General features: G+C 40.0%; 1 protein-coding gene across 1 annotated transcript; it reads left to right on the top strand.

Moving 5' to 3' along the window:
- Nucleotides 1-5541: 5541 nt before the first annotated feature.
- UTP3 (UTP3 small subunit processome component) lies at nt 5542-10800 on the top strand. Its single transcript, XM_007193566.2, has one exon. It carries the CDS (start codon nt 5728-5730, stop codon nt 7135-7137), a length of 1410 nt encoding a protein of 469 aa, XP_007193628.2. The 5' UTR covers nt 5542-5727; the 3' UTR covers nt 7138-10800.
- The last annotated feature ends 8963 nt before the right edge of the window (nt 10801-19763 follow it).

The raw sequence follows: 19763 nt of genomic DNA, 5'->3' as shown, positions 1-19763 counted from the left end.
TCCCATTATTACTCTCATATCAAATTATTTTAACTATTATTACTTCTTCTGAGCATTAAAAAAAAAAAAAACTACTTCTTTGACAAATTCAGTCATCATAACCTAGTCTGTGACACTGGGATGAAAGGCAAATACGCATTTAATTATTAGCTTAAGTTCACAAAAGCCATATATCAAATATTTCAGTTTTTAAATGTTACTTTAAAAAAAAACAAAAAACAAACCTGTGCTTATGACCAGAGCAGTACAAAAGACATTGCAATTCATCGTTAAAGGCTACTATTTTGTATGCTGACACTGCGTTTAGAAACGTATTTTCTCAAATACTGACCTAGATTCTAGGGATTTAAAAAATAACAGCTTGGATCCAGCCTTAATGGGGCTTATACACTTAATGGAGGGAAAGCAGTAAGTATAAATAGAGATCTGAAGCATGGAAATGCAAAAGAGGAAGTTCTTCATCCTGTCTGAGTAGACAAGGAAAGGCTTTTAAGGTGACATTTAAAATTAGTCTTGGAATTCCCTGGTGGTCCAATGGTTAAGACTCCGCAGTTCCAATTCAGGGGACACGGGATGGATCCCTGTTCAGGAAATTAAGCTCCTACAAAGCATAGAAGAAAACAACATGTGTAAAGGAAAGACAGCAAGAAAAAGCATAGCCTGTACCAGGTTAAGGAGGAACCTGGTAGATACAATTATTTTTATATTAATTATTGATACAATGATAATTGTAGCTTTGATGGTGAAGCTTTTTGAAACACAACCCACGTAAATTTATTTTTCTAGTCAGCCCCCAGTTGCTATACAATAAAGGCTTTAGCTCTTAGCCTAATATTTACATCTATTGTACATATGTTGTGTACACATACAAGACTATGCCGTACATAGTAGCAGTGAGAGTGTGGTAGGAGGTAAGCTTAAGCTGTATGCAGGAGTCAGGTCATAAGGAATATAAACTTGAGCCTATAGATGTTGGGAAGCTTTTAAAGGACTTTAAGTTAGAGACGTATATGGTCATTTTTTGTCTGCTTATTTGTTTTGTTTTTTGTTTTGTTTTCCTTATTTTTAATTGAACCTCAGATGCAAACAGTTAAGCATTCTCCTCAGTTCCTGGAACATTATCATTACTGGTCCATGGAAAGTATTGATACCTCTCCTATTTCTTCTCATCTCCAAGCCTCATCCCATTCTTTGCTCCTCCATAAGCAATTGTTCTTTTGTATTTAATGCACATTATTTTGCTTGTATATGTTCTTACAAAATGTGTGCTGTTGTATTGTTGCACGTATTGTATTACATATCTCATTTTTTTTACTTTTGTTCCTAAGCACATTGCTTTTCAGATCCATTCATGTTGATATGTGGATATATAATCCAGTTTCCAATTATTGTGTAGTTAAGATGACCATATACTTTATCATCTAAATCATAAAGGTAAAAGGGTTGCTATTAATAATTACACTAGAATAACAAGTTCAACAAGACTGTACTAAGCAAACTAAGCTGTATGGTCACTTTATGCTCCTAAATTCCATGCTGTTCACCCATGACATTTATTGATCTGCTCTTCCAGGGATGGACATCCAGGTTGTCTCCAACACCCCGCTATCAATAATAGCTTTTCAAACAGCCTCATACAGGTCCCATTATGGACCTGTGTGAGAATTTGTTAGCCAAAAAGACGTCTGTAGTGATTTGCAACATTTTTACATAAGGAATTATGAGAACCCTGAAAAGATGAGCAAAGAAACAGAGGAGGAAATCACAAAGCAACGTTTGGAGAATAAAGAGTGGTAGAGCATTTAAGTTATAATGGAAGATTTTAGTAGGGAGGTAATGAAAGGTATGGCGAGAAAGGTTGCTTTGAGGCAAAACTGTGGGAGGGCCATGTATGTTGTGAACTTTACCTTGACAGTAATGGAGAGTCACTGAAGCATTTTGAGCAAGGGTGTGGGATGAGGGAAATGGTATTCTAGGAAGATTTATCTGATGATGCTGAATCAAATGTACAGCAGAGACTGGAAATGAAAAGACCTATTAAGGGAACATTTGAAAGCCAATATAGTACAGTAGTTAGCTATAGTATAGTGTGAATTCCAAAGCCAGACTGTCTGGGTTCAAATCTAGTTCTACCATTTACTAGTCTTAAGACCTCGTTTAAACTCCATGTGCCTCAGTTTCCTAAGTTAGAGATTATCATAGTACTTCCTCATAGGGTTAAATGTCAAGAGCTTATAACAGTACTGGAACATAATAACTACTCTCAATGTTAGCTATTATTATTGCTGCAAGTCCAGAAGAAATTGAGATCAGTTTAAGCTAATCTGGTGGTAGAATATCTTAAACAACCTGAACTCATGCCCTGAAGAAAGTATCCTAATATCACCTAGTGTGTCATTCATAAACCCCTACCTCTACAGTAAGAAAATCCTATAAGAGGCTTAGAATAAGGCAAAAAGGGTATTCTTAAAAAAAAGAAAGAAAAAGAAAACACCCTGTTGGCTCTCATTATGTGTAGTGTGCTAACTCCTGAGCAGGCATCACAATAATGTAATACAGATTCAAGTTGATAATACATTATAGTTGCCACAAAAATAATGGTTAAATGTTATTTAATATTTGTGCATTTTCTCTGGGGACTCTGTTTTTCTTTTAAATTGGCATAGGCTTATGATATAATAAAGCATTAATCTGTCTTTCCAGCAATAAAAATTTTTTTTTCTTTTTTTTGGCCGCGCGGCATGCAGGATCTTAGTTCCCCAAACAGGGATCAGACCCGCGCCCCCTGCAGTGGAAGTGATGAGTCCCAACCACTGGACCACCAGGGAAGTCACAGCAATACAAATTTTTAAGGAAACAATTTCCTCAACAAATGGCAAATAATTCCAAGATTAGGCTATGGAAGATTAGACTATGGGAGCTGCTGGAATGGAAGAACTAACTTCTGAACTGTTCATCAAAAAGATCTGAGAATGTTAGAATACAACACTCTCTGAATATGCACTGTTTATTGCAACTTTTAAATAGTTAGGAAATGTAATGTATAGTATAAACCAAATAACATTAGAGCAATGTGATCATTCCATTAAAAATATCCAAAATATTTTTCTACCTTCTCCATAACAGTATACGCATTTTGTTAAGTATGACTACAAATTCTCAAATAATTAGCAATAAAAATGAACAGAAAAATTGAGATTTACGTGCCTAAGTAAAACTTAATGCTTACATATAATGTAAATTTAATACATTTAAAGCATGGATCTAATCACAGTCTCAGCTTAGATGCAACATTCTTTAAGCAATATTTCCAGAACAAAATCCAGAGACGATCTCTCACCCCTCTGATCTCTCACAGCGCTGGGTTTACCTCACACACTGCCTTGTATTTTAGTATAATCTGTATGCATGTCTTCTTTTCTACCTGATTAGAAGAGACTGTGGCTAATTCACCTTTGGATCTACTACAGCATGTAGCATTCTGCTACAATTAATAAGCAGTTAATATCTGAATGACAAAACCTATTAAAATTTACATTCAAAAATGAATTCTGGGCTTACCATCAGAACATAAGACTTTTACCCACACCTTTTTTATTCTTTAAATTGTATTTCCTAAAATCTTGTAAAGGTTTTTAAATGCTTAAGATAACTTTTAACACTTTAAAAATATTTAGTTCAAAATACCATCTTTCTAAAAAATTGTACTATTTTTCATAACCTAATGACACTGCACTTTCTGCAAAGAACTTGTATGTCGCCATTAATTTTAGCAACTTATCAAAAGCTCAGCTTTCAACTACCCACATTTGAAGGTGTCATAATACCTAACATATATAATGAATATGAACCTATCATATGTAATGTCTGAAAACTTAAACCCTGAATTACTCTAAGATTGCAGGGCAGTCCTTTCACACTTGTAGTCCTAGAAATACTTCTAAAGACAAATTTGACTGATTTTTCCCTCATTACCACCCTCTTCTTCAAACACTTTCATCTGAGCTCTTGGTTTCTTTCATCCACCCAGCTTAGCCTATGCTCTGGAAAAGGTCTGAAACTCATTCACATTGAATTAGCAAAGAACTGATAACAGCTGAATGTGAGGGCCTGGTGTGGGAGCCCTATCCCAGGTTTCTGTGCTCGATTTGCTAATGTAACCTTCCCAAGTCTTTGTTTCCACATGCATACAATGAAGATACTGGAATTGGAATTCATGATTCCTAATAATCCATTCCAGCTCAGGTTATCTCCCTTAAGGATGTTCGCAGCCTTATGCATTATTCATTCACTCCGTTTATGGAGCACCTGAAGTAGATAATCAAATACTGCAATTTCAATACTTATTCATTAAACAAACCTTCATTGAACACTTACTCTGTGCCAGACACTGTATTGCGTGCTTGCAATATCATAGTTCGTTGAGGTGATACAGAAGAACTGAGGAAAAGACTAAGGGAGTTAAAGACGAGATCAAAGAGGTGATGCTTACACTGTCTCTTCAATACAGCAGAAATTTCCCATATTTGGGCGGGAGTACTAAACACTTTAGTGTTTAGTAAAGGGCGATGGATGGCGTGTACAAAAAGCGATGTAAAAGGCAGGTTGAGTATTTTCAGCAGCTGAAGGCTGGGTAACACAGGACAAGTGTTCCCTGTACTCACCCCAATTATAAGCTGGCACGTTTTGCGTGATGACTTGATTAACGCGTGCCCCCAGCTAGACCACAAGTTCCACCACTGCAGGAACAGCGTCTGCTTTCGCCCACCATTGTTCTCCCAAAGCCTAGCACGCTGCCCTGTGCTTATTAAGTGTTGAAGAATTCATGAAGCGTCCGCCCTTGAGAGTTAAAATGTGCCATTTCCAAAATATCTTGAAGAATGAACCTCTTCCACTAAAAGGCAGAGAAATCGCGGTGCCTTCTGCAGCCTACTTGAGCTCCTCGGAAAGAGGCAAACTCTAGAGCGCGGCTCTGCCTTCCCACCGTGACCCCTCAGAAACTCCTCAGGGACACAAATCCCATGAAGTCACCGAGCCCTGCGGAAAGGGAGCTGGAGGCGGGCTACCACCCGCCCGGAGGCCCGGCCTGCGCTCTCCCCGACGCCCGCGCCAGGATTCCCGAGCGCAGTGGCGCCGCTGCCGCCTCAGGCTACGGGGCCCAGAAATGTCGTATTTGGACGTTGCGGAGACAAAAACAACCTGATTAACTTCCAGACGGATAGGCAGAGAAAATAAAACAATTCCAGTAAACAAGGAATTCTTCTACACTTGGACTCAGCTCCAAGCCGGGAACAACCGGTACAGGCGCAGGACAACTCACTGCAACGCCCCGAGACCTCTCCTAGGCGTGGAGGTAAAGCGCCCTCCACTGGTCACCGCGACTTCACCTCGCGGTTCACCAGGCCGTCCCCCTAGCCACGCCCAGTGCTCGCGAGAGTAAGAACTGGGCTAAAGGGCTCTACGGAACTGAACTTCCTATACCTATTGTTCCTACACGGAAAGGCCTGAAGGACCAACCGGAAGTCCTGGTTCAAACGCCACACAGAGAGCATCCTGGGGGCCGGAAGGAGGTGGAAACTCCTGCATCCTACGGGAGTGCCAGCAGACGCGCGTGGTAAGAGAGCGCGTGGCTGTTATAGAGGCTTGTTGCTGGAGCGCGTGGCTCGTGCGCGGAAGTCAGAGGTGACCGAAAGCCTGACGTCGCTGTAGAAGCTGAGACCGCGAGCTATGGTGGGGAGATCTCGGCGGCGCGGAGCGGCCAAGTGGGCAGCTGTGCGAGCTAAGGCAGGTCGCGACCCAGCGGACGAAAATGATGACAATTTGGAATCTCCACCCTCACCAGGGGACTCCAGCTACTACCAAGATAAGGTAGATGATTTCCATGAGGCCCGATCTCGGGCCGCCTTGGCTAAGGGATGGAGCGAAGTGGAGAGTGGGGACGAGGAGGAGGATGGCGATGAGGAGGAGGTGCTTGCCCTAGATATCGCCGATGAGGACGATGAAGAGAGTGCGGGGAATGAGGAGGAGGACGATGATGATGGTGGGAGCTCCATGCAGAGTGAGGCTGAGGCCTCGGTGGATCCCAGTTTGTCGTGGGGTCAGAGGAAAAAACTTTACTACGACACGGACTATGGTTCCAAGTCCCGAGGCCGGCAGAGTCAACAAGAAGTAGAGGAAGAGGAAAGAGAGGAGGAGGAGGAGGCACAGCTCATTCAGCGGCGTTTAGCCCAAGCTCTGCAAGAGGACGATTTTGGAGTTACCTGGGTGGAGGCCTTTGCAAAACCAGTACCTCAGGTAAATGAGGTTGAGACACGGGTCGTGAAGGATCTGGCGAAAGTTTCAGTGAAAGAGAAGCTGAAGATGCTGCGAAAGGAATCACCAGAGCTCTTGGAGCTGATAGATGACCTGAAAGTTAAGTTGACAGAGGTGAAGGATGAGCTGGAGCCATTGCTACAGTTGGTGGAGCGAAAGATCATTCCACCTGGAAAAGGAAGCCAATACCTGAGGACCAAATACAACCTCTATTTGAACTACTGCTCCAACATCAGTTTTTATCTGATCCTGAAAGCTAGGAGAGTCCCTGCACATGGACATCCTGTCATAGAAAGGCTTGTTACCTACCGAAATTTGATCAACAAGCTGTCAGTTGTGGATCAGAAGCTGTCCTCTGAGATTCGTCATCTGCTCACACTTAAAGATGGTGCTGGAAAGGAAGAACTGAATCTAAAAGCAAAATCCACAAAGGCCAAGCCAAAATCTGTTTCTGCTGTTGCTGCCTCCGCTGTTACAGACCTTTCTGATGATTCTGATTTTGATGAAGCTGCACTGAAATACTATAAAGAAATAGAAGACAGACAAAAATTGAAGAGAAAGAAAGAAGATAGTACTGAAGAACAGGCTCCTGAAGTTCAAAATACAAAGAGAGCCATTACTTATCAGATTGCTAAAAATAGGGGACTTACACCTAGGAGAAAGAAGATTGATCGGAATCCCAGAGTGAAACACCGGGAGAAGTTCAGAAGAGCCAAAATTCGCAGAAGAGGCCAGGTTCGTGAAGTTCGTAGAGAAGAGCAACGTTATAGTGGTGAACTATCTGGCATTCGTGCAGGAGTTAAAAAGAGCATTAAGCTTAAATAAAGTTTTTGCTTAGTTTAAGTTTTTTGGCGATAATTTTGGATCAATACATTTTTATTTTTAACTGGTGACGTGATTGTATTAATACTTAATATCTAACCGTAAATTTTAAAAAGTCTGTCAATAGGGAAAATTGTTTGGGTTACTGCTTAATTTATTTGTGTTTTAATTTGTAATCAGATCATACTAAGAACTGCGGGAACAATATGAGGGTGCGTGGGAAGAGAGATGGTGATGAAAAAAGTTCTCTAACATTCTGTCAAATAGTAGCCTAGGGAAATTCCACAGCTAGTTGTGGAGCAACAGTCAAACTTATAGTACTTTTATAATTTTTCACATAAAGTGAAGAGAATGCACCTTTGGCAGTCATCTTATTTGTAAGATAGGCTATAAAGTAGTTCTGACATTATTTCATTTACCTAAAGTATAGTTCTCGAGCAGCATACTTGTTAATAATGAGTCTACTATTGACTTAAGGATTTTGTACATTTTATTGTGGTACAAGCTTAGCACTGAAGAGGAACTTGGTTAAAAACAGAAAGAGGTATGCCTTAATTACATTAACTGTGAGTATTTTTTAATAGTCCTTAATGTGGTAAGATAAAAATTCCATTTCCCCTTCTGTACTGGTGGGTGCTCTTTGTACACTCCACTTGCTGAAAATCTGGTATGATTACTACTGGGTAAGTGGTAACTTCAGGTGGTAACACAATTACACTTTTCGTTATAGTTATTCTGGTCTTTACAGTAGGGAAAAGATGAGATGGTGAACTTAAAAATTTTTAGGATGATGCCAGGGAGAAAATGACAGGACTAGTGAAGGAAAGCACAAAGGACATCTTACCTATGTCACTGTTTATTCATTAAACATTGTGCTAGCTGCTAGAAATGCAGAGATGGTCAGTGGTTAATATTTATTATTAAAACATTTGCCACAAGTTTGTGCGGTGGTACTGTTCTCTTCTGTCAGAGATGAGGATGCTGAAATTCCCGGAGGTTAACTTCCTAAAGGACATATGCTTGGGATTTGGACCCAAGCCGGCTTAATTTGAGCCTTCATTCTTTTAACTTCTGGCTTACAGCTGCTGCCAGAGTAGTGCACATGCCAGATTATTTTCTTATAAATAAAAAAAGAAAGTTAGAAATAAAAGTTTATATTGAGTGCAAAGGTACTTTTGTAAGCATTTTATTTATATCCTTATTCCTCACAACTCTTATGTAGTAAATTCTATTATCCATGTTTTAAGGATGAAGAAACTGGCAAAGAGAAGTAACTTTCTCAAGGTCATATAGTTATTAAGTGGTAGAGCCAGGATTTCATCCTAGCCTTTCTGGCTTAAGAGCCATATCCTATACTTCCTTTTCTGATATAGTAAAAAAGTACAGGTTTTGGAGTTAACTTACTAGGTTGATTTTGAGTTAATTACTTGATCGCTGACTCATTTTCTTCATCTATATGGTACTATTATTTTACCTACCTTGGGTATAGGTATATACATAAAACAGTGGTTAAGAGCTATGAGACAATAGAAAATATATATACTGGTTTCTGGCATAGAACTCCTAAAACCCTTGTAAATTCCTAAGTAGTAAGAGCACTGGGAACAGCATTTGTTCTAATAAGGTGACTCTAAGTGAGCTCCTGGATGGGGGCTGGTCACCAGAAAGACCAAGCCGTGATTAGAAGCTTGGCATTTTCAGCCCCAGACCCCCATGCTCCAGAGAGGGGAGAGAGGCTAGAGATGGAGTTAATAACTGGTCATGTCTATGTGAGGAGGCCTCCACAAAATCCCGATGTTATGGGGTTTGGGGACCTTCCAGAATGGTGAACACATCCTCATACTGGGAGGGTGATGCACCCCACTCCATGGGGACAGCAGCTCCTGTGCTGGGGATCCTCCCCGTCTTCACCCTATGTACTTCTTTATCTAGCTGTTCATCTATAGTTTTTATCATGTTCTTTAGTAAAGTGTAAACTAAGTGTTTCCCTGAGTTCTGTGAGCCACTCTAGCAAATTAATCAAACCCAAGGTGGGAGTTATGGGAACCTCAGACTTAAAGTCCATCAGTCAGAAGCACAGATAACAACCTGGACTTGTGATTGGCATCTAAAGTGGAGTAGGGGCAGTCTTTTGGGACCAAGCCCTTAACCTGTGGGATCTGACGCTACCTCCAGGTAGACTGTCAGAGTTGGTTAAATTGTAGGACACCCAGCTGGTGTTGCAGAGAATTGCTTGGTGGGGGAAACATGGTGTCAGAAGTGTTGTGAGTGGTAATAGTGTGACAGTAAAGGAGAAACACACAGGTGGAAAACTCAAGTTTTTCCGATTCAAAAGCAGGCTTCACCCAGATTCCTACCCCAGTTTCATCAATTAGTACCTGTGACTAGGGGCAAGTTACTTGATCTCTCTTCCTGAGTTTTTTCATCTAAACCGGGGATAGTAGTAGTAGTACCTACTTCATAGAATTATTATGAGGATAAAGTGAATTAATATATGTAATGCACTTAGAACAACGCCTGTTACACAGCAAACACCTAATAAGTGTTGGCTTTGGCTTTTTTTTTTTCTTTTTTTTTTTTTGGACACGCTGTGTGACTTGTGGGATCTTAGCTCCCCAACCAGGGATCGAACCCAGGCCCTCAGCAGTGAAAGCTTGGAGTCCCACCAACCACTGGACCACCAGGGAACGCCCAGTGTTGGCTCTTATCACAGGTCGTGAGCATCCACATCTGACATACAGATGCTCAACACATAGCTAATAGTGTAGTGATTCCTATTCATTGCAGGAACATAGAGAATAAAATATAGTCGTATATGTAAAAATGCTTAAGAAGTTAATATTCTAAGTTTGGAACAAGAGGGGAGCACTGGGTAAGTGAGCACATGAAGGGATATAGAAAATCTGGGAAAGGACAAAAACAAGGAAATGAAGTTAGAGGTTGAAGGTATTTAATGTTCTACGTCGAATTTCTGCCACATGTAACGTTGTGCTAAGGGGAAAAAAAAACGTTTTAAAGGAAGAAAAATCTTCCATCAAGGAAAGTGGAAAAAATTAAGGCATATTTCTCCAAATGTATCACATATTCTTTTAGAGACCTCACAACACTATAAATATTAATTCATTCTGTAATAGCTAGGATCTAGATGGTACTATTCTATTTTATAAACATAAAACGTGGCTTTGCCTGAGGTGAATTAACAGTAAATGAAGTAACAGAGAAACTACTGGATTTAATGTTTACATCTTCCAAATTTTGTATTTACTTAACAAACATTTAAAGAGCACTGAGATGTGCTGGATACTGTCCTAACATGAATAATAAATTGTTAACTATTCAGTATGATCATTTTTCATAGAGACTCACTTTGTGAACTCAGGAGAGTTCACATGGATAAGAGTTCCAATTAAGTAGATTACTGGTGTCAGGCATCAATACAAAGCAACAACCTGTTAGTTTTATGTCAGCATGTTAAGCTCTGGGCAGCTATTGAAAATACAAAATATTAAAAATTAAAGTAGAAGAAAATATCAAATTAGTGATGCAGTAACTTACTCTGCCACTAATCAGCTGACTGGCTTTGGGCTACTCAATTGTGTAAGCCATAGTTTCTCACCTATATTCTTACTTATGAAGGAGTTAAATAAAATAAACATATCCCTTTAATTTTTGTGTGGAAATAAATTTGTCAAACTTTAATAGTCAAAACTTTTGGCAAACTGGGAAATTACTTTTTGTGATTTTTAAAGATAAACAGTAGCTTAGGTAATGTGAATAATTGTATTCACATATCTGATACAGAAAATATTTGATATATCTGAGGAGTAGAGTCACTTATTTTTCCTTGCTGGTTGTATGAAGTAAAAGAATTTTAATATGTTATGGTAATATAAGTTAACATTACCAAAATAATTCAGGAAAGGTGAAAATCAGTGTAATTTACATCTAAGGGATCACAATGATGAACACGTACCACTTTCTGAATAGTAGATGATCCAAAAACATCATGTAGGATTCAACTACAGTTCCAAATCATTTAAACTGAATATTGCTTCAGGTAATAAGTCAGAGTTTTAAAAATCATTTCAAATATTGATTCTTTTTAAAACATTTGTGCTTTGCCATCACAAGTTTAAACGCAGAAACAGTATAGAAAATTTAACACCACCCGCATCAACAAATGTTAAAGTGTTTTAAATTTTGCTTAGTGTCATATCAAAGTTTTTAATTTGATGTAGTTGCTTTAGCTATGTGTTCCAGAAAATGTTTTCTTTCATACATATTCTTTCAGCTATTCACTTGGGAAGAAAAACTGATTTTTTTATATTTGCTTCAAAGTGAATCTTTGACTAATAGTAAATATTAAGAATCAACATTTTTTATAACTATAAAACAAAACAAAAAACCTGCAGGAAACTAATAAAAACGTTCTCTCAAGTGAAACTATATAGGGTAGCAATTAGGAGCTTGACCTCTGGAGCCAAGACAGAGTTTAAATCCCACTTTTACCACTTACTATGTGTCTTTGGTCTATTTACCTCTCTGTGTCTCAATTTCCTCACACTGAATAATATATGATTGTTATAGCCATTTAAATAGTTAAACCATATAACATACATTTAGGACAGCACTTGGCAGGGAGTAAGTGTTTCATGTTAGTTACTATTAATCCATTAAAAAAATAAATAAAAACAAAACTAATTTACTCCCCTTGAAAGAGTTCATATTCTCCTTGGTTTTATCATACTGGTTCTTAAACCAGAATGCTTAAGGATCCATTGGTAAGTTTAAAATGCAAATTCTTGTGCCCTACCTCCACAACTTCTTATTTAGCTGGCCTGGTGTGGACCCAGGGATCTGTATTTTTAAGAGACACCTCAGAGAATGCTTATCCAGAAGCTCTATAAAACACATTGGGAAACACTGCTCTGAGCACACAGCTTTTTCGGTTCTCTTCGCTTATAACATAGGCATGTGAATGAAATTAATTACAAGAATGAAATATGATGTGGTATTATTCACCATGAGACTACAAAAACTCTAGAGTAGCCCCAGGAGAACCTGTTGAAAGCAATGGACCTTCCCCTCAGAACAATAACATAGGCCTAATTGTTACGAAGTCCAAGCTTGTACTGCTCATCACACGATAGGCCAATAAATCAAGAGAGGAGTTATTGGGGCAAGGAATAGTAACTATTTGGAAAGCCAGCAGACTAAGGGTGTCCAAAGAACTATCTTACCCAAGTTAGAATTCGGGCTTTTACACTAAAAAGGGAGGGGGTGTAGTTGGTTGTTACAAACTTCTTCGTGTCAGATTCCTTTGTTTTTGCAACTATCCACATAGATCAGGTCACTAAGTTCCTGTAAACCTGCAACAAGACAAATGTTATTCTCTGTTCTTCAACTTTTTATCTCTATATGAATGGAAAAGTGTCATACTTTTTTTTTTTAATTTTTGGCTGCACCCCACAGCATGTGGGATCTTAGTTCCCCAACCAGGGATTGAACCTGCACCCCCTGCACTGGAAAGCAGAGTCTTAACCACTGGACCACAAGGGAAGTCCCAAAAGTGTTATACCTTTAAAGGTCGGAGACTTGAGAATGAGCTATCCTGTATATTTCAGGCTATAGGCAACATTCTAATAGCAAAAGCAATAGAATAAAAGGGTAAAGTAAAAGAAACAGACCCAATATGGAGTCAGATTTGTTCTTCCCTATGACATAATCACAACATTTTACATACCATGTCATTGGGTTCCTGGACTCTCTGAAGCCAGGAATCCTTGGACTTCATAGGAAACTTTAGGACACTGTTCCTTTTACCCTTAAGCATTGCTTTATATGGCATACATATATATATATATATATATGGAGATCATCTTAATCATTGGTAGGTAAGGGGATTATTCAAAGTAGAAGACTGAAAAAAATTTTATTAGCACCTAGAATTTTTTATATTTATTCAGCGAGCTCTTTTAAACATACTTAAGTTTCTAAGCATATCATGCTTGAACATACACAAAAAGAGAGACTGCGGCCAAATAAATGTTTATTCCTTAAACTTCATATTCAGTCCAAATTTTCTGAATCACTTCTATTCAAGGTCTCTGATGGCCACAGGATCAAAGAATTTTGATAAGATTTTAGGAAGAGGAAAGGAATTGTTAATAAAAAGGTATGTGGGTGGGGGGAGGAGGTAGGGGCATGAGAACTATTAAAGGAGTAAATGTGTTGTGCATTGAAAAAGGAGAAACTCAAAGATGTCAACTTTGGGTGTAGACACTCTGGTAGAAGAGACAGACACAGTTGGAGCAATTAACTGCCCTAGTTAGCATGCTATGGGACTCCAAAGAGGCATGTACCTCTCTACTTAAGGAGGCCAGAGAAGATCTGTTTGAGTGAAATCTTGAGGGAAGAGTGGGTGTGGCAATATAAGGAATGTCAAACATGTTAAAGTTTATCCAGAGCCAACAAGGGTGAAGCAAGCGTAGGAAAATAATATCAGCAAAGTGGGGAGGGGCTAGATCAGGAATGATCTTAAGGAGCTTAGATTGTATACTAGGTATAGGGAAGGCAACCAGGGTTTTCAAGAATCAGTGTGACATAATTAGATCAACCTTCAGAAGAGTAAATTACTCATTCTAGCTGCTGTAGAGCAATGGAGTTAGAATAGATTAAAAATAGAGGCATGAAAACCAGGTAGGAGTCCTTTGCAATAACACAGGCAAGAAAAGATGAAAATTTCAATTAAAGCAAAGAGGACAAATTCAGGGACAGATTTGAGAGAAATTTAGAAGAAAATCTGAAAAAAAGCATGAAAATTGGAACAAAGTGTGGACAAAGTCATAGACGGTCAGCAAAAGCAAAGAACGAAGTAGTTTCAGCAATTCTATTAAGATATTAAAACTCTAAATAGACACAAAATATGATAACCTCCTCTAGGGTAGGCCTCTTGAGTTCTACTCCACAGTATACACAAGGAACACAACTTTGCTGTTACTAGATCTTCATTAAAAAGATATAACATAATAAAAAAAAGATATAATTATCAAACTATTCATCAAAATAGTCCTTCAACGTTTTTCTATTATAAAGGTAACACATTCATTATAGACTACTTGCAAATGCAGAAAAATAGAGAATTGGAAAAATACATCCATATTTCTACCACCCAAAGAAAAGTGCCATTGTTTGATCTTGATTAAATATATTGCTTAAGGGGACTTCCCTGGTGGCGCAGTGGTTAAGAATCCGCCTGCCAGTGCAGGGGACACAGGTTCGATCCCTGGTCCAGAAGATCCCACATGCCACAGAGCAACTAAGCCTGGGTGCCACAACTACTGAGCCTGCACTCTAGAGCTCATGAGCCACAACTACTGAGCCCACATGCCACAACTACTGCAGCCCATGCGCCTAGAGCCTGTGCTCCGCAACAAGAGAAGCCACCGCCATGAGAAGCCTACGCACCTCAACGAAGAGTAGCCCCCACTCGTTGCAACCAGAGAAAGCCCACGTGCAGCAATGAAGACCCAACACAGCTAAAAATAAATAAATAAATAAATAAAATTTAAAAATATATATATATATCGCTTAAGCTAAATATATTTCTTTAGAGTGCATTGTACTCTTAATAAGAGTATTGCATTAAGAGTAGTGCTCATGGGCTTCCCTGGTGGTGCAGCAGTTGAGAGTCTGCCTGCCAGTGCAGGGGACATGGGTTCGAGCCCTGGTCTGGGAGGATCCCACATGCCACGGAGCAACTAGGCCTGTGAGCCACAATTACTGAGCCTGCGCATCTGGAGCTTGTGCTCTGCAACAAGAGAGGCCGCGACAGTGAGAGGCCCGCGCACTGCGATGAAGAGTGGCCCCCGCTTGCCGCAACTAGAGAAAGCCCTCACACAGAAACAAAGACCCAACACAACCAAAAATATAAATATTAAAAAAAAAAAAGAGTAGTGCTCATAAGAGAGGTGTTAAAAGTAGGAAGACCCTGAACTCACCTTCTCCGACAGACATACCAAAATTTCAACTAATTACAGAGCAGCGACCTATGAGAACAACCTGAAGACTAGCAAAAAAGATTTTCCACAACTACAGACATAAAGAAGGAATCACGAGACAGGTAAAAAGGGTGGAGATGCAGTATAGTCAGGACCCACACCCCCCGAATCTGGTAACCCACAAACAAGAGGAATATTTTAATCATAGAGGTCCTTCCCCAAAGGGTGAGGAGTCTGAGCATCACATCAAACTCCCCAGCCTGGTTGTCATGCACCAGGAAGACAAGCCCTCAGCACTTCTGGCTTTGAAAACCAGCAGGGCATATGTTCAGGAGAGCCAGAGGGCTACAGGAAACAGACTTGACTCTTAAAGGGCACTTGCAAAATCTCACATGTTCCAAGTCCCAGCAGAGAGGCAGTACTCTGAAATAAGCCTGGATCAAACTGGTGATCTTGGAGAGCCTCTTGGTGAGGCAGGAGGCAACTGGGACTCCCCTTGGAGATAAAGACATTGGCAGCAGCCATTTTGGGGGAGCTCATTCTACTGTGATAACAGCATTGCTGATAAGTTCCACTCTGGAATCCTCCCTCCAGTTTATTAGCACCGGGGACCCAGTCCTGCCTCACAGCAGGCAATAGCAGCTACAGCACAAGGCACAGCCTTGCAGCCAACTGGGCCAGGGGTCAGCTCCTCCAACCAGCACACACACAGTAGTCAGCCCCACCACAAAAGAAGGGCACACACAGCCCATATGGGGGGCACCCCTAGAGCATATAGCTCTGGTGACCAGAGGGTAGCACGCTGCTGGGCCCCATAGGATTTCTTTTACACAGGCTACTTCTCTAAGATCAGGAAATGTAGGGAGTTCCTTGGTGATCTAGTGGTTAGGATTCGGCACTTTCACTGCTGTGGCCCAGGTTCAATCCCTGGTCAGGGAACTAAGATCTCACAAGCTGCGCTGCATGGCCAAAAATAAAATAAAAATAAGATTAGGAAGTGTAACCAACCTACCTGACACATAGAAATAAACATAGAGAATTGAGCAAAATGAGGAGACAGAGGCATATGTTCTGAACAAAGAGGCATAACCTCAGATAAAGAACTAAATGAAGTAGAGATAAGCAATCAACCTGATAAAGAGTTCGAGGTAAGACCATAAAGATGCTCACTGAACTAGGGAGGAGAATGGATGAACACAGTGAGAATTTCAACAAAGAGTTAGAAAACATAAAAAGGAACCAAACAGAGCTGAAGAATAGAGTAACTGAAATTTATAACACACTAGAAGGAATCAACAACAGTAGATTAGATGATACAGAGAAATGGATCAGTGATCTGGAAGACAGAGTAGTGGAAACTGCCGAAGCTGAACAGAAAAAAGAATTTTAAAAAATGAGGATATTTTAAGAGACTTCTGGGACAACATCAAGCATACTAACATTTCCATTATAGGGATCCCAGAAGGAGAAGAGAAAGACAAAGGGGGCAGAGAACTTATTTGAAGAAATAATACTTGAAAACTACCCTAACCTGGGTAAGCAAACAGATATTCAGGTCCAGGAAGCACAGAGTCCCAAACAAGATGAACCCAAAGAGGTCCACACAAAGGCACATTAAAATTAAAATGCCAAAAATTAAAGATAAAGAGAGAATCTTAAAAGCAGCAAGAGAAAAGCAACTAGTTACATACAAGGGAACTTCCATAAGGCTATAGCTATAAACTGACTTTTCAACAAAAACTTTGCAAGCCAGAAGGAAAAAAAAAAAAAAAAAACTACAAACAAGAATACTCTACCCAGCAAAGTTATCATTCAGACTTGAAAGAGAGGTACAATTTAACAGACAATCAATAGGTAAAAGAGTTCAGCACCACTAAACCAGCTTTAAAAGAAACGTTAAAGGGACTTCTCTAAGCCAAAAAGAAAAGGCTACTACTAGAAATATAAAAAATATGGAGAGAGGAAGCAAGATGGCGGAGTAGAAGGACATACTCTCACTCCCTCTTGTGAGAACACCAGAATCACAACTAGCTGCTGGACAATAATCGACAGGAAGACACTGGAACTCACCAAAAAAGATACTCCACATCCAAAGACAAAGGAGAAGCCAGAATGAGACAGTAGGAGGGGCGCAATCACAGTAAAATCAAATCCCATAACTGCTGGGTGGGTGACTCACAGACTGGCGAACACTTATACCACAGAGTCCACCCACTGGTAAAGGTTCTGAGCCCCACGTCAGGCTTCCCAACCTGGGGGTCCAGCAACAGGAGGAGGAATTCCTAGAGAATCAGACTTTGAAGGCTAGCGGGATTTGATTGCAGGACTTCAACAGGACTGGGGGAAACAGAGACTCCACTCTTGGAGGGCACACACAAAGTGGTGTGCGCATCGGGACCCACGGGAAGGAGCAGTGACCCCAGGGCAGACTGAACCAGACCTACCTGCTAGTGTTGGAGGGTCTCCTGCAGAGGCGGGGGGTGGCTGTGTCTCACCGTGAGGACACGGACACTGGCAGCAGAAGTTCTGGGAAGTACTCCTTGGCATGAGCCCTCCCAGAGTCTGTCATTAGCCCCACCAAAGAGCTCAGGTAGGCTCCAGTGTTGGGTTGCCTCAGGCCAAACAACAAACCAGGAGGGAACCCAGCCCCACCCATCAGCAGTCAAGCGGATTAAAGTTTTACTGAGCTCTGCCCACCAGAGCAACAGTCAGCTCTACCCACCACCAGTCCCTCTCATCAGGAAATGTACACAAACCTCTTAGATAGCCTCATCCACCAGAGGGCAGACAGCAGAAGCAAGAAAAACTACAATCCTGTGGCCTGTGGAACAAAAACCACATTCACAGAAAGATAGACAAGATAAAAACGCAGAGGGCTATGTACCAGATGAAGGAACAAGATAAAACCCCAGAAAAACAACTAAATGAAGTGGAGATAGGCAACCTTCCAGAAAAAGAATTCAGAATAATGATAGTGAAGATGATCCAGGATCTTCAAAAAGAATGGAGGCAAAGACTGAAAAGATACAAGAAATGTTTAACAAAGACCTAGAAGAATTAAAGAACAAACAAACAGAGATGAACAATACAATAACTGAAATGAAAACTACACTAGAAGGAATCAATAGCAGAATAACTGAGGCAGAAGAACGGATAAGTGACCTGGAAGACAGAATGGTGGAATTCACTGCTGCGGAACAGACTAAAGAAAAAAGAATGAAAAAAATGAAGACAGCCTAAGAGACCTCTGGGACAAAATTAAGCACAACAACATTCTCATTATAGGGGTCCCAGAAGGACCAGAGAAAATATTTGAAGAGATTACAGTCAAAAACTTCCCTAACATGGGAAAGGAAATAGCCACCCAAGTCCAGGAAGCGCAGAGAGTCCCATACAGGATAAACCCAAGGAGAAACACGCCGAGACACATAGTAATCAAATTGGCAAAAATTAAAGACAAAGAAAAATTACTGAAAGCAGCAAGGGAAAAACGACAAATAACATACAAGGGAACTCCCATAAGGTTAACAGCTGATTTCTCAGCAGAAACTCTACAAGCCAGAAGGGAGTGGCATGATATACTTAAAGTGATGAAAGGGAAGAACCTACAACCAAGATTCCCCTACCTGGCAAGGATCTCATTCAGATTTGATGGAGAAATCAAAAGCTTTACAGACAAGCAAAAGTTAAGAGAATTCAGCACCACCAAACCAGCTCTACAACAAATGCTAAAGGAACTTCTCTAAGTGGGAAACACAAGAGAAGAAAAGGACCTACAAAAACAAACCCAAAACAATTAAGAAAATGGTCATAGGAACATACATATCGATAATTACCTTAAACGTGAATGGATTAAATGCTCCAACCAAAAGACACGGGCTTGCTGAATGGATACAAAAACAAGACCCATATATATGTTGTCTACGAGAGACCCACTTCAGACCTAGGCACACATACAGACTGAAAGTGAGGGGATGGAAAAAGATATTCCACGCAAATGGAAATCAAAAGAAAGCTGGAGTAGCAATACTCATATCAGATAAAATAGACTTTAAAATAAAGAATGTTACAAGAGACAAGGAAGGACACTACATAATGATCAAGGGATCAATCTAAGAAGAAGATATAACAGTTATAAACATATATGCACCCAACATAGGAGCACCTCAATACATAAGGCAACTGCTAACAGCTATAAAAGAGGAAATCGACAGTAACACAATAATAGTGGGGGACTTTAACACCTCACTTACACCAATGGACAGATCATCCAAACAGAAAATTAATAAGGAAACACAAGCTTTAAATGACACAGTGGACCAGATAGATTTAATTGATATTTATAGGACATTGCATCCAAAAACAGCAGACTACACTTTCTTCTCAAGTGCACACGGAACATTCTCCAGGATAGATCACATCTTGGGTCACAAATCAAGCCTCAGTATATTTAAGAAAATTGAAATCATATCAAGCATCTTTTCTGACCACAACGCTATGAGATTAGAAATGAATTACAGGGAGAAAAACGTAAAAAACATAAACACATGGAGGCTAAACAATACATTACTAAATAACCAAGAGATCACTGAAGATATCAAAGAGGAAATCAAAAAATACCTAGAGACA

The sequence above is a fragment of the Balaenoptera acutorostrata genome, chromosome 5 (genome assembly GCF_949987535.1).
Source record: "Balaenoptera acutorostrata chromosome 5, mBalAcu1.1, whole genome shotgun sequence".
NCBI lineage: Eukaryota > Metazoa > Chordata > Mammalia > Artiodactyla > Balaenopteridae > Balaenoptera > Balaenoptera acutorostrata.
This window is presented reverse-complemented; position numbering and strand designations above follow the sequence as displayed.

Coding starts and splice junctions, on each gene's coding strand:
- UTP3 (XM_007193566.2), top strand. CDS start 5,728: ATGGTGGGGAGATCTCGGCGGCGCGGAGCGGCCAAGTGGGCAGCTGTG.